The sequence below is a fragment of the Piliocolobus tephrosceles genome, chromosome 16, assembly GCF_002776525.5.
Source record: "Piliocolobus tephrosceles isolate RC106 chromosome 16, ASM277652v3, whole genome shotgun sequence".
NCBI classification, from domain to species: Eukaryota; Metazoa; Chordata; class Mammalia; order Primates; family Cercopithecidae; genus Piliocolobus; species Piliocolobus tephrosceles.
This window is the reverse complement of record NC_045449.1, coordinates 54,390,339-54,405,781: the sequence shown is the minus strand read 5'-3', so window position 1 is coordinate 54,405,781 and position 15,443 is coordinate 54,390,339. Positions and strand designations below refer to the sequence as shown.

Here is a 15,443-nt window from a genome sequence, read left to right as displayed (position 1 = left end):
CGATTCTCCTGCCTCAGCCTCCTGAGTAGCTGGGATGACAGGCATGCACCACCGCACCTGGCCAACTTTTTTGTATTTTTAATAGAGACGGGGTTTCACCATGTTGGCCAGGCTGGTCTTGAACTCCTGACCTCAGGTGATCCACCCACCTCAGCCTCCCAAAGTGCTGGGATTACAGGCGTGCACCACCGTGCCTGGCCTATACTGTTTCTTTTTAGAAGTAGGACCCTTCTTCAAATGAAACTTAGTAAGACTCATATAAGCACCAGGTAAGAAGTCATATAAAAATATTTTTAAAATTCAAATATGCAGTATTTAGAAGACCAGTTAGGGGTCTTCTAGACCAGTTAGATGTCATCTCAAGATGACATCTCAAAAGATGACGACTATAGTTTTAAATCAGCCTCAGCACCAGTGACATTCAAATCAAAGTTTTGCAGAACTAGCAAAGCACCTCTATAGAACCCCAGGGTTCCACCAGGAACAGAATTTGAAAATCATTGCAATAGGATAAATTCCTGGAGTGGAATTGCTGGAGCAAAGGGCCTGAACCTTTTAAAAGCAGTCTGTGGCCAGGTGCAGTGGCTCACACCTGTAATCCCAGTACTTTGGGAGGCCGAAGCGGGAGGATTGCTTGAGGCCATGAGTTCAAGATCAGCCTGGCCAACATGGTGAAACCCTGTCTGTACTAAATATATGAAAATTAGTTGGGTGTGGTGGCACATGCCTGTAATCTCAGCTTCTTGGGAGGCTAAGGCACAAGAATTGCTTGAATCTAGGAGGTGGAGGTTGCAGTGAGCCGAGATCGTGCCACTGCACTCTAGTCTGGGCAACATAACAAGACTCTATCTTAAAAAAAAAAAAAAAAAAGCATTTTGTGTTTGTTGTAGACTTGTCCTACAGAAAGAGAGAAATGAACATGTTTCTAATACTCAAATGAGTGTGAACACCTGCCTGCATCCAGCTGGCCTTGACAGGTGAATGCCCTGGACACTGGTTCCTGGTGTGGTGTGAACCATGTCCTTCCCTTGTCTTACCCCTTACAACGACTGGGGGAAGATCCTTCAAGATTCTCACATTGTACATGCTCAACAAAGCTTTCAACAACATCAATAGTATGATCACTTTATTCTTGACTTAAGGACAGTGGCAAAGGTCTTTATGACATGTTATCAGGTGAATTACATAGGACCTTTTGTGTAACTGATAAAAAGTTATCTTGAGGTAGCTGAAGCCATAAAGGGGAGTTTAATTTAATAGCTTATGACACCGAACTACAGGAGGGTTCAGGGTTCTAAATGCTGGGGCTTTCTTTCACGATTGCTTTGACTCTTCTGTGTCTGGGACTTCACCATTTCTGTCGCAGGCAGGTTTTCTCTATCTTTCCACTGTGGAGAGGAATATAATAGGCCTGCATCCCTATAGCCTTGTCACTGGACACAATAGAGCTCTTTTCCACCAGCTCCATGTAGAAATTCTCAGGGAAGTTTTCAGATTGGCCCATTTTGGCTTATCTTTTAATTATTCCTTATGGTGTAACAAACAACCCCAAAACGAATGGCTTAACAATAACCATTTAATTATTTCTCATGATTCTGTGGGGTTTTGGGCTCAGCTCCAGAGCTCTGCTGGTCTCTGTCATTCATGGGACGGGAGTGCCCAAAATGGTTTCCCTAAATGTCAGGCACCGTGGCGAGGATGGCTAAAAGCTAGGAACTTGTCCTATTCACATGCTCTCTCTAAATAGCCAGCTTGGGCTCTTGGCATGGCAGCTGGGTCCCGGAAGTGAATGTTTTAGGAGGACCAGCCCCATTGTGCAAGCACTCACCAAGCCTCTGCTTACATTACGCTTTCAATTGTCCCACTGGCCAAAGCCAATCACATAGCCGAGCCCAGCATCACTGCGGGGGTGATGATACAAGAGTGTGATACCTGGGGCCAGGGGCCTTGGTGGCCACCAACCAGCCTGTTGTAGGTCACATCCCTGTCCCTGAGCTAATCATTGAGGTCAGGCAGAAGAGTACTAAGATTGGCCCAGCCTCAATCATGCGTCCCCTTATATCTGGGGGGCAGGGGAATTGGCAGGTTCCACCTTAACTGGTTGGGATGGGGAAGAAGGATTCCTCAAAAGAAAGCAGATGATATTTAGAGCAAACAAAACAATAAACACCTGCTTCCCCAGGGGCAAGGTGTCTTCACAATTCTGAGCACAACTCAGCCAGAGCCAACCTGCCTTGTGCTTGTGTCCCCCCTCCCCCCGCCGTGGGATCTGTTCAAAGGGGGTAGTCCCCAGCACTTGTCCTGACCTGAATATGTTTCTATTTCCTGCCTTCTTCACAGACCCTGAAGCAGGTGACAGGAGTCCCTACAACATGTCCTGTCCTTCACCGGGAAGGCATCTGACCAGCATGCCTGCTCAAAAGTCCTCCACCTCGCAGCATCCGCATAGAGTCCTTGGCTATGCCAGCAGAGTCTGGAAATGATTTCCCACACTCGAGGAGCGGCTGGCATTGTGAAACTGCTCAGGGACAGAGTGAAGCACTCATTTCCTGTGTTCTGTTGACCTGCGGCCACAGTGTCCCCTCTGGGCGCCCACCACATGCCATGTCTTCCGCTATTCGCACCTTCTCACAGCCTATCATCTAGTTTCTCTACTTGTCTTCCTCACCAGACTGAGCTCCTTGAAGGCAGGGACTGGCTTTCGCCGTGATTTCCCAGCACTTAGCTGGACCTGGCACACAGCGGATGCTCAGTGCTTGTTCAGTGAATGGGTGAACAAGCTGATGACTTCTAAACCTTTATCTCCAGCCCCAGGGTCCCTCTTCTAAGTTCCCCAACCTTGCTTCCAACTGTCTGCCTGACACTGTCACGTGCACATCCCATGGTCACCTCAGAGTCATCATGTTCAAACCTGAGCCCCTCAACTCCACCCTGGCCTGACCACTCCGCTCACTTGTTCACTCCCAGTGAAGGCCAGAAATCTGGAACCATTCCTCAGGTCCACAGGCTCCAGAATCTCCTCCCCCTTTCTACTCTTTCCCTGCCTTTGTTCATGTTCATCATTGCCTTTTTTAAAAATTGAGGTGAAATACACATAACATAAAATTAACCGTTTGAAAGTGAACAATGTATTGGCAATTTTGGCAATTTGTGCATTCACAATGTCGGACCATCACCACTTCCAAAACATTTCAGCACTCCAAAAGGAAACCTCATACACGTCCAGCAGTTGTACCCCACTCACCTCTCTCCCCAGCCCCAGCAACCACCAATCTCAGTTCTCTCTCTTCAGATTTACCTTTTCTGGGTATGTCATACAAATGGAATCATATGTTATTTTTTGAGTCTGGCTTCTTGCACTTAACATAATGTGTTTGTTTGTTTGTTTGTTTTTTGAGACAGTCTTGATCTAGTTGCCCAGGCTGGAGTGCAATGATGTGATCTCAGCTCACTGCAACCTCCACCTCCCAAGTTCAAGCGATTGTCCTACCTCAGCCTCCCAAGTAGCTGGGACTATAGGCGTGTGCCACCATGCCTGGCTAATGTTTATATTTTTAGTAGAGACACAGTTTCACTGTGTTGGCCAGGCTGGTCCCACACTCATGACCTCAGGTGATCTGCCTGCCACGGCCTCCCAAAGTGCTGGGATTACAGGCATGAACCACCGCACCTGGCCTTAACAAAACGTTTCTGAAGTTCATCCACATTATTAAAGTATGAGTAAGTATATGCTATAAGATTTATAGCATGCATATGTACTTCACTCCTTTCTATGAATAATATTCCATTGTATGGATAAACCATATCTTGTTTATCCCTTCGTCCAGTGATAAATATCTGGGCTGTTTCTACCTTTTGGCTGTTGTGAATAGTGCTGCTATGAATATACATGTGTGTGTATTTGCTGGAGTGCCAGTTTTCAGTTCTTTGGGTGTATACTTAGAGTGGGGTCGCTCCTCAGTGCCTTTTGCCTTGTGTATTGCAGTAGCCCCCAAACCAGCCTCCTAGAGCCAGTTCACTCTGTCCTCCAAACAGTTGCAAGAGTGTTCACCACTTTCCTTTCTTTTCCAAAAAATACAATTTTTATTTCTTATTGTAAAATCTATTGTCAATTTTTTTATGCAAAAAAGAGTTGCTTTATTTTTAATCTGGGGAGATGTAAATGCCAGGCTGATCGTTTGTCTCCCCTGTGTTTTGGATGAAGTCAGCGTCCTGGCACCCACGTGCCTCTTTAGCCATCTCTTCTGATGCTCTTCCTCACTGCCTCCCCATGCCTGTCCCCCTGCAACTACAGTTATTATTATCATTGTTGTTATTTCTGAGTCTCACTCTGTTGCCCAGGCTGGAGTGCAGTGGCACCATATTTGGCCGACTGCAATCTCTGCCTCCCGAGTTCAAGCGATTTTCCTTCCTCAGCCTCCCGAGTAGCTGGGATTACAGGTGTGCACCACCATGCTCGGCTAATTTTTGTATTTTTAGTAGAGATGGGGTTTCACCATATTGGCCAGGCTGTTCTCAAACTCCTGACCTCAAATGATCTGCCCACCTTGGCCTCCCAAAGTGCTGCGATTACAGGTGTGAGCCACCATGCCTGGCCTGCAACTACAGTTATGCACTCCCCCAGCCTCTGAGTCACTGGAGCTGCTATTCCTCTGTGGGACTGCCCTTCCTGCCCTTCCAGTCTGATCTATCCCACTTACCTTCTCTGACTCAGCTCTCCTTGTCACTGTTCCCCCCAGCAGGTCACACATACGTGAAAGTGGCCAGGATCACTGTGTCCAGGACAGAAGGAAAAGGAAGACCCACATAGGATGCAGTTAGGTCTCACTGATTGACCATAAGCAGCACTGGTTTTACCTCTCACTTTTTGCAGTCTCAGATAGTCCCCACACTGTCTAAGCTAAACAGGGAACCACCAACCCACCCAAGCTCCGTCATTAGGAGTTGGCATCTTGCTACATTCCCTTGTTGTGACGGCTGGCAGTGAGGCTTGTGAACAAATGGGCAACCCAGAAGGAGCTTTCTCTTCCTTTTTCCTTCCTCCAGGCTTCTTCTTTGTACTCGGGAAGCCAGATGCTTTAGAGCTTAATTACACCCTACAGTTGGAAGCGCAGAATGTCAGAGCTGTAAAGGAAGGGCCTTATTATAAATAATAGCTGCTTGCATTTATTGAGCACTTACTCTGTGCCAGGCACTGTGCCAGGCCCGTTTCCAGGCAGTACCTTGTTTAACCTTCCCAACAATTCTAGGAGGCAGTTACCATCATCATCCCTGGTCTATAGGGAAGGAAACTGAGGCTGGGGGAGGCTTCAGGGCATTTCCCAAACTGTGCTAAATGGTACACAGTGTCCCAAAATATTAGTCGGGGTTGGCAAAAAAGGATTCCATTGACAAATGCTGAATCCCACATCCCCCCTCACCCCACCTCTGGGGAAATTCACAATGTACATCCACATACTAAAGGTCCTGAGAAGTCCCACAGCAGTGAAACCTGTTTAGGTCAATGCCTCTTCGGTTGCAGACCTCACAGAACTATTTATCCAAAGAGCACACTTTGGAGAACATTGGTATTGACCAACTTTCTCATTTTACAGATGGGATACCAAAGGCCCAGGCAGTACTTTTGGGGTAGACAAGGCACAGACCTTTGGCTCCTCACTGTCTTCAAGCTCACAAGAAGCATAGAGGGGAAGAAGACAGACGAGGGCCCATCTGGCCTACTACCTGTTTTTGGAAATAAAGCTTTTTGGAAGGTGTTCTGATTAAGCTCCCACAGTTAATGGATGAGCCAGTGGAAGCCCAGAGAGGATGGTTATCTTGTCCAATGTCACACAGCCAATTAGGAGCAGAGGCAGAAGTAGATCATAGATGTCCAAAATCCAGGTATTCTGTTGGGTTGTGAGCTCCATGTCACCTGGGATACCTGTCCCACTCTCCACTGTATAGAACTTACCCAGGCACTGTTCCCTTTCTGCTACTGCTACCCAACCTGCAAGGCATTTCTTTAAATTTTCTTTTTTCTTTTTTTTTTGAGATGGAGTCTTGCGTTGTCTCCCAGGCTGGAGTACAGTGGTGTGATCTCAGCTCACTGCAACCTCCGCCTCCCAGGTTCAAGCAATTCTCTTGCCTCAGCCTCCTGAGTAGCTGGGATTTCAAGGCGTGTACTACCACGCCCAGCTACTTTTTGTATTTTTAGTAGAGACAGGATTTCACAGTGTCGGTCAGGCTGGTCTCAAACTCCTGACCTTTCGATCCACCCGCCTCAGCCTCCCAAAGTGCTGGGATTACAGGCATGGTTGGCCTGAACTGCCTGGGTACTCCCCTCTGCCTTCAACCTCTGTAGGTAAACTGAGCAGGGGCCAACCTCGAAGTCTCTTAGGGGTCAAAGGCTGAACAGGACAATCCATGTTTATTTTAATTCTGTACCAGATGCAGTAAAACATAATTAACTTTCCCTCTGCCAATTTGAAACGCGAGATCATTTGGATAGGAACTGGGCAAACCGGCAGAAGGCAACCTTTGCCCGTTCCAGGAAGAGTGTGCCAAACAAATGAAGAGTGTAAACAGGGTCCTGGGGGATTGTTTAAAACCAATTCAGAAAATAAATGATGTCCAAAGGCTCTTGGGCCTCCCTGAAGTACACTGTCGTACAGTGGTCATCTATTTACATTTTTCTGAAGGCATCTGGGTGGTTTACAATTGAATATGCAAATCAGATCATTCTTACTTCTTCATTAAAATGGCTCATACGAAAAACACTTGTTGACAAATGTGAACAATTTAAAATCTCTGCAGATTTAAGTATTTTCCTTCTGGCGGGTCCATCCAGCAAGTGATACTAATTAGGAGCTTTTATTAACCTTGAGATCTGGAGGAGGGGGACTTCTTACTGACTCTGGATGGCTTAGGCATGCCAGAGGGCTAAAGGTTCATCTAGAAACAGCTGCAGAGACAGCAGAGCATAAAGCTCCGGGTGGCAGCTCTTCCTGGGGCAGCCGGACTGCCCAGATGGCCCTTCCAGAGCTGGGAAATGCAGACTTGTCCCTGAGGTGCAGGGTAAAAATAGTCCCGTGTGGGTGGTGGCTGGGCCCAGAGGCACTGGCTTCCTTTTCTCTAGAGCAGGGGGAGGCAGTCAGTTGACAGACTCGCCCTTAGGCTCCTGAGCCCCTCTAAGCCCAGGCTTGGGGCAGTCTTTCCCCAACAATGAAGCAGCCCCACCCCCACCCCCATCCCCAACACATACACATATGGAAGTGCCGGAAAGAGTTTGAGCTTAGTTGTAAGGTAACTAAGGATTTAAATCCTGGCTGTGCTATTATCAGCTCCGTGACCTGGGACAAGACCCTTCTCCTTTCCAGGCCTCTGTTTTCTCATCTGTCGACTTGTTTCTTTCTACAAGTCTTGCTGTGAAGATTAAATAACAATGAGAGCCGACATTTTTCACTCTGTAACCTCACTCTTCTGTCCCTCTCCCTTCCATCCAGGTCCTCACCTTCTAGCACATTCTTCAATTCTAGCACATTCTTCAAGAGTGACTCTGAGGCAAGCCAGCCGCCATGTCATGAGGACACTCAAGCAGCCCCATGGAGAGGTCTGAAGGCGAGGAACAGAGGATCCCCCTGCCGATAGCCAATGAGGAACAGAGGCCTCCCAACAGCCATGTGAGGGGTCACCTTGGAAGCCAATGGCCCCTGCCTACTCAGGCTTTTACATGACTGCAGTCCTGGCCAACGCCCTGACGGCAACCTCATGAGAGACCATGAGCCAGAGCCAACCACCTAAGCTGCTTCTAGGTTCCTGACTCTCAGAAACCATGTGAGATCATAAATGTGCTCAATTTGGGATATTTGTGATGCAGCAATAAATAACAAATACACTTACCTTTCAAGGTTATTATAAGAATTAAGAGTTAATACACATCAAACTGCAACCAAATTTGCTGGGACCAGAGGCTCAAGAAAGGGCAGACAGGGCAGTGGCTCATGCCCGTAATCCCAACACTTTGGGAGGCCGGGGTGGGTGGATCACCTGAGGTCAGGAGTTCGAGACCAGCTGGCCAACATGGTGAAACCCCGTGTCTACTAAAAATACAAAAATTAGCCAGGCGTGGTGATGGATGCCTGTAATCCCAGCTACTCGGGAGGCTGAGGCAGGAGAATCACTTGAACCTGAGAGTTGGAGGCTGAAGTGAGCAGAGATCATGCCACTGCACTCCAGCCTGGGCAACAGAGTGAGACTCCATCTCAAAAATAAATAAATAAATAAAAAGAAGAAAGAAGAAAGAAGAAGAAGAAGGAGAAGGAGAAGGAGAAGGAGAAGGAGAAGGAGAAGGAGAAGGAGAAGGAGAGGAAGAGGAAGACGAAGAAGAAAGAAGAAAGAAAGAAGAAAGAAGAAGAAGAAGAGGAGGCAGACAGAAACCACAGAAGGAGGAGTGGTTAGCTGGGTCCAGGCCAGGTGGGGTCCTGCTCCTGACGTGGATGGGTCTGGGAGACCAAATATGCAAATGGACAATGGCCAGACCACATATGAAAATAGAACTCTGCCCCCAAACCTACAGCAACAGCCCGGGAAGCCAAGGAACAACCCCTGCAGCAATCAGCCCCAAATGGCCAGGACTTGATGGTAACTGACAGCTTCCCTAATTTTGTCCCCACTTCCAATTCAGGACAAACTGGAGAAAGCCAAATATGCTCCCCTAACCAATTACTTAGGATGCCCCTCTTCTAATGAGCCCAACTGTAACTTTCCTGCACCACCAACAGGACATACCTGAAGCATTCCCCTTTTCCACTATAAAGTCTTCCCCCTCTGCCTGCCTTTGAGTCTCCACGAAAAGCAAGTGACAGTGGCTGGCTCCCTTACTGTAGCAAGCTCTGAATAAATAGCCTTTGCTTGCTCTCATTTGGGTGATCTTTGTTTATGTCCACAAGCCCAAGGTCTCTCTCTCCCTTCCTGCTCCCAGGTCAAAGACGTCTTTGTACCTCCCCCAGGGATGATGGAAGAGAGGGGGACGGGGATAATGAAGAGCGTGGCTTTGGAACAGGACAGATCTGGGCTGAAATTCTGGCTCTGATACTTAACTAACTGCGTGATCTTGAGTAAGTCAGTTAAACACTCAGTGCCGCTGTTTCCTCATGTCAAGGGGGCACTCTGGCAGAACCCAAAGGCTGGTGTGAGAATTCAGGGAAGTAATGTATTTAATGCACTGGACATGTAATAGGTGCTTAATAAAGGAGAGGTCAGCCATCATGTCAGCCTCTTCACAACTCGCTGGAGTGGGCAGGCCCGCATTCTGCATCCTCACTCAGCCCACCCCTTTCCTTTACATCAGGCAGTCTGACTTCAGCTGGATGCAATCCAGGTATGGACTCCAAGTCCAGGGTACAGCAAAAGCCAGAGATTGGTTTCAGACAAAGGATATAACTGAACATTTCTCTACGGAAATCCAACTGGGCCGAAGCAGAGGACAGAATGTTCAGGCCAGACACCTGCTGACTCCCTGTTGTGTCCTGGCTTTGAGGGGTGATCAGGGCAGGGAGAGTCTTGCTCAGAAAACTGCGTGCCTTTGCGCCAGGCCAGCTTTCCCAGGACTGAGGAGCATGAGCCAGGTTGTTTCCCAATCTGGGGTGTCTGTGTGTGCCTCAGTTTCTTCATCTTTAAAGTGATAATTTTGCCAGGCACAGTGGCTTACACCTGTAATCCCAACACTCTCGGATACTGAGGTGGTAGATCATCTGAGCCCAGGAGTCCGAGACCATCCTGGGCAACATAGTGAGACCCTGTCTCAACAAAAAATAAAATAAAAAATTATGGTGGCACATGCCTGTGGGCTCAGCTACTCAGAAAGTTGAGGTAAGGGGATCACTTGAGCCAGGTGATCGGGGCTAAAGTGAGTTGTGATCGTGCCACTGCACTCCAGCCTGGGCAACAGAGTGAGATCCTGTCTCAAAATAAAAAAATAATAATAATAAAATAATAATTTTAATAACTTACCAGGATATACACACAAATAATGAGTATCAGGATGGGTATGGGTGTCTCAGTCTACTTTGTGCTCCTATAACAGGATGCTTGTTATAAAGAGGGCAATTTATAAATAGAAATTAATTTCTCACAGTCTAGGGGCTGGGAAGTCCAAGATCAAATGACCAGCATCTGGTGAGGGCCTTCTTTCTGCATTATAACATGGCAGAAGACATCACATGCCAGAAAGAGAAGAAAGAGAAAGAGAATGAGGGGGTGGAACTCATCCTTTTGTATAGAACCCACTCCTGAGACAATGGCACTAATCTATTCATGAGGGTGGTGCCCCCTGACCCAAACAATGGCAGCATCATGCCCGCCCCACCTCCCAACACCTACCTCCACATTGGGGATCAAGTTTCCAACAGATAAACTTGGGGAGACATATTCAAACCATAACAGGGAGCAGAGGCTCTGTGATGCCTGTGTGTTGAGGCATCCTGAATCCTTTCACTCCAGTTTGCCAAGCCCTTTCCACCCCCTTGTCTCCCACTTCACTGTCACTACCGGAATTCAAGTCTCCAGGCAGCATCTTTTGCCTGCATTATTGCAATAACAAAGGTGTTTTCCTTACTCTCCTGCAACAATCAAAGCATACAAATTAACATATGGGTGGGAAACCGCCCCTGCCCCTTCCCTACTCAGGCAAAGACTTAAAATAATGGTAACGATGTCGGGAGTGGGGAGCCCCCTTTCCCCACAGAGCATGATTGTACACTAGTATATTTCTGGAGAGCAATTTAGTAGGAAGTACTTTTTGATTCTACAGATCCATTTTTCAAAATGTAATCTAAATAAAAATCAGTTTTGGCACAAATACTTTGTTACAAGGCTCCTTACGGCAATATTGTTTCTGATGAAAGAAAAAGAAATGAAAAGAAAGAAGGAAGGAAGGAAGCAAGGAAGGAAAGAAGGAAGGAGAGAAGGAAAGGGAGAAGGAAAGGGAGAAAGAGGAAGAAGGAAAGAAAAACTCAGACATCCAACAGGAAGCTTGGTTAAATAAGTTGTGTAGTCCATACCTTAAAATGCTATTCCTTCACTAAAAATGATGTTGTAGATCAGTAGTTTGTGCATCACGTGGTAACTGTTAGAAATGCACATTCTGGGGCCCCTTCCACATCTGATTCAGAAACTCCTGGGGTTGGTGGTCGGGGCGCGGGGAGTTGGGGGGCAGGAGGTGGAAGCAATCTGGGTTTTAATAAACCCTCCAAGGCAATTCAGAGCCATAGTTGTAGACGACCATCGCCATGGAAAGTTACACTGTTAAGTGAGGAAAGGTTAGGAGGCAGTAAGCAGGAACAGTGCATCCCCATATCTGTTATCTAGAGAGAGGCACAAATAGAAAAAGTCCGGGAGGAGTTTATACCCAGGTGATAACATCGACACTCTCTAGGAAGCAGGATTATAAGGTTTTAGAGTAATTTTGGTAATTCATGTTTTCTAACTAGTCTACAATGTCTATGTTTGTGTAAAAAGGAAAGGAAAAAAACCAGTAATTTATTTTTTTTATTTTTATTTTTTTTTCTCAGCAACCTCATATTTTATTTTATTTTTTTTTTATTTTTATTTTTTATTATACTTTAAGTTCTAGGGTACATGTGCATAACGTGCAGGTTACATATGTATACATGTGCCATGTTGGTGTGCTGCACCCATCAACTCGTCAGCACCCATCAATTCATCATTTATATCAGGTATAACTCCCCAATGCAATCCCTCCCCCCTCCCCCATCAGAGTGAACAGGCAACCTACAGAATGGGAGAAAATTTTTGCAATCTACTCATCTGACAAAGGGCTCATTTCCAGAATCTACAAAGAACTCAAGCAAATATACAAGAAAAAAACAAACAACCCCATCCAAAAGTGGGGAAAGGATATGAACAGACATTTCTCAAAAGAAGACATTCATACAGCCAACAGACACATGAAAAAATGCTCATCATCACTGGCCATCAGAGAAATGCAAATCAAAACCACAATGAGATACCATCTCACACCAGTTAGAATGGCAATCATTAAAAAATCAGGAAACAACAGGTGTTGGAGAGGATGTGGAGAAATAGGAACACTTTTACACTGTTGGTGGGATTGTAAACTAGTTCAACCATTATGGAAAACAGTATGGCAATTCCTCAAGGATCTAGAACTAGATGTACCATATGACCCAGCCATCCCACTACTGGGTATATACCCAAAGGATTATAAATTATGCTACTACAAAGACACATGCACACGTATGTTTATTGCGGCACTATTCACAATAGCAAAGACTTGGAATCAACCCAAATGTCCATCAGTGACAGACTGGATTAAGAAAATGTGGCACATATACACCATGGAATACTATGCAGCCATAAAAAAGGATGAGTTTGCGTCCTTTGTAGAGACATGGATGCAGCTGGAAACCATCATTCTTAGCAAATTATCACAAGAAGAGAAAACCAAACACCGCATGTTCTCACTCATAGGTGGGAACTGAACAATGAGCTCACTTGGACTCGGGAAGGGGAACATCACACACTGGGGCCTATCACCAGTAATTTATTTTTTAATTAAAAAAAGTTAAATGGGACCAAGTTAGGGAGTGTGTAGGGAAGGAGGCAGAGAGCCCGCCTCGCCGCGACAGCTTTCACCCTGGGAAAGGTGGGAGGCAGGACCGCCCAAGAGACCCGGGGCCAGTGGGGTGGGCAGGGCCAGGAGTCCCGGCGCCTCCTCTGATGTCTAGCAAGGCTTACAAGGGTTTAAATAATAAGCGAAGAGAGTCAGGGCAGACTTCCGGAATAACTTCACTGCTAAGGGTATCAAATCCTGGAATGGGCACCTTGGAGAGGTTTTCTAGACAGGAACTGACAGCGGGTGCCAGGAGGGGGTGGAGTTTCGCCGGCCAGAGGACAGAGGCTGCCTGATCTCCCAACCCGCTCCGGCACCGGGACTCCGGGGAGGCTGCGCCCGCGGCGGGATTCCCGCCCCTCGGAGATGTTGCAGGGACCGGCGGGGCGGGGCCGGGCCGTTGCTAGGGGAGGGGTGGCCGGGCGTGCGAGGAACCCAGCGGGCGACCGCGACGCACACTAGGTTCTCCGGCTCCAGCTCCTGCGCCGCCTGTTGCTCGCTCCTCCGGGCGGCCGCTTCCCGCCCGGTGCGCAGGAGTAGGCGGCCCGAGAGCGCGCAGGGAGCCTCCCGCTTTCGTCCCCTCCCCGCACCGCACTAGCGGGTCGGAGGGGCCCCGAGTGTCCCTGAGAGCGCGGACGCGGGCGAGCAGCCCAGTGCACCCGGGACTGCGCGCCGAGACCCCCGGCGCCGCGCGGCGATGAATGCGACCTTCCTGAACCACAGCCGCTTGGAGGAGGTGGGCGGCGTGGGCGGCGGCGCCGGGGCCGTCCTGGGGAATCGCACCCACGGGCTGGGCACGTGGCTGGGCTGCTGTCCCGGGGGCGCACCGCTGGCCGCCAGCGATGGGGTCCCCGCGGGGCTGGCGCCCGACGAGCGCAGCCTGTGGGTGTCACGGGTGGCGCAGATCGCCGTGCTCTGCGTGCTGTCGCTTACTGTGGTCTTCGGCGTCTTCTTCCTGGGCTGCAACCTGCTCATCAAGTCCGAGAGCATGATCAACTTTCTGGTGCAGGAGCGCCGGCCCTCCAAGGACGTGGGTGCCGCCATCCTGGGGCTGTACTGAGCGCCATCTGGGCCCGCCCTCGCCAGCGCTGCTGCAAGAAGGACCCCGGAGACCGGGACCCTCGCCCGGCTCTCTGCGCTGTGCCGCTGTCTCCGGGCGGGCAGCTACGTGCCTGGGGCGCCAGGGCGGGGATGCGGCGAGACTCTCGGCGGGGGCGCGGGAAGGGACTTGGACGCCTGGCTCCGTCCTGTGTGCGCTGCAGCGTTGCGGGGTGGGAGAGTGGGGGATGAGGGTTCTTACCAGTTTTTTGTTATTGTTGTTGTTGTTTGTTTTTTAAGACGTTCGGGGCAGGGCGGGAGTGGGTGTGGGGATGCAATTTGGGACTGCGGTCGCTCGCGTGGGAGTTTTGTTTGTACGTTGGTGCGGGTGGTTTCGGAGCAGGGTGCGGGGAGAGTGGGTGAAGATGTGAAGCGTCAGAGTCGCTAAGCTTGTTGGCCTGATTTTGCGTTTGGAAAGAAATCTTGTAATAAAACTGCAGCCGTGGGGCTTCAGGCAGCTTCCCCCCGCGCCTGTGGGGTGTGTGTGTGTTGCGGGGCCGAGGGCATGTACCCTCCTGGCGCACCCTTTGAGACCCTTGGGAGACATCTAGCCCCTGCGTGGACGCCTGACTGGGGAGCCCACAGGGCAGGGCAGGGGATCCTGGGGCTCCACACCGAGGCCAGAGCGAGGAAAGGGAAAGGGAATCGTTTTCTAACGCCAACAGCGGAGAAGGCAGGTCCTGTGGGACAGCCAGACAGCTGGTGAGATTAATTAAATCACTGGATATATGAGTCTTCTATGAGATGAAACAAAATCAGTCAGCTGAGTCCAAAACGGAGAAAACGTGAATAAGGAAAGCTCAATTTGGCAGAGGGGGAAAACTAGATCTAATTAAAAGTTTAATTATAAGGCCAAAAGCCCCTTCTAAGTGCTTGCTTTGTCCCTACCCTTATAGCGGGCAGGTGAGTAGACGGAAGAAACTCCCTTGTTGCATCCTGTAGGGGTGGGGTTAGCAGCTTTGTGGTGAGGAAGTCCCAGAATGTTTATCATAAAATGGAGAAAATGGCCTCCAAGCGCAGTTGCCTGCAGGGGACTTGGAGCCTCCCATTACAGGATGCCCCAGCTGCCCAGAAACCCACGCCTCCTGCAGGTGCTAACTTCCCTTGCAGCAATGTGGAGCAACAAGAATTGACTACTCCCTGGCGGACAGGGAGAGGACAGCTCTGCTCTCCAGAAGTGGGGGACAGGGGGACCTGGGGACACCGGAGGAGAGCAGGCTGGGCTTTCTGGCCTGTGTATCCCCTCCCACCCTTTGTCCTAGTGCCAACCCCACTCCAGCGGTTCTTGGAAGACGCACGGAGAGACTCTGGATTTCTCCCTTTCTTCTCTCTTTTGCTGTGGGTGGGAGTGAAGAATAACAAGGACGAAGGTGACTGAAGTCTTAGCTGGTTTTAGCTAAGAGAAGCGAAGGGAATGCCATCTCATGTCTTTGGCACTAGTTTAATTAGGGAGAGGCTTGGCACAGGTGGGGTGGGGGAGTATCTCGAAGGCACAGATGGTCCCTGGCTATGAAGGATCCAGAGTCATCCTGGCTCCCAAGTGCTCCTGTGCAGTCAGAATCATCATGATCAGGATGTGTCCTGTCCCCGGATCCTGGGACCAAATCTCAGACCTGGGAGAATTCAGGCCAGGCTAGGCCAGTGAGGCCAGGAGCTGAGATTCCTTGTAAAGTGTCTCTGGGGGCAAAACCCCCAATGTGGAGAATGTTCT

General features: G+C 49.1%; 2 protein-coding genes across 10 annotated transcripts in view; both read left to right on the top strand.

Annotated features, from left to right (window-relative positions):
* The window catches only part of LOC111525784 (leucine-rich repeat-containing protein 37A3-like), a 510,962-nt gene that overhangs the window by 225,381 nt on the left and 270,138 nt on the right, over window positions 1-15,443 (top strand). The window lies entirely within an intron of this gene.
* Window positions 12,918-14,199, top strand: RPRML (reprimo like). Its single transcript, XM_023195062.3, has one exon. The coding sequence runs from the start codon at window positions 13,332-13,334 to the stop codon at window positions 13,692-13,694; it is 363 nt and encodes a 120-aa protein (XP_023050830.1). The 5' UTR covers window positions 12,918-13,331; the 3' UTR covers window positions 13,695-14,199.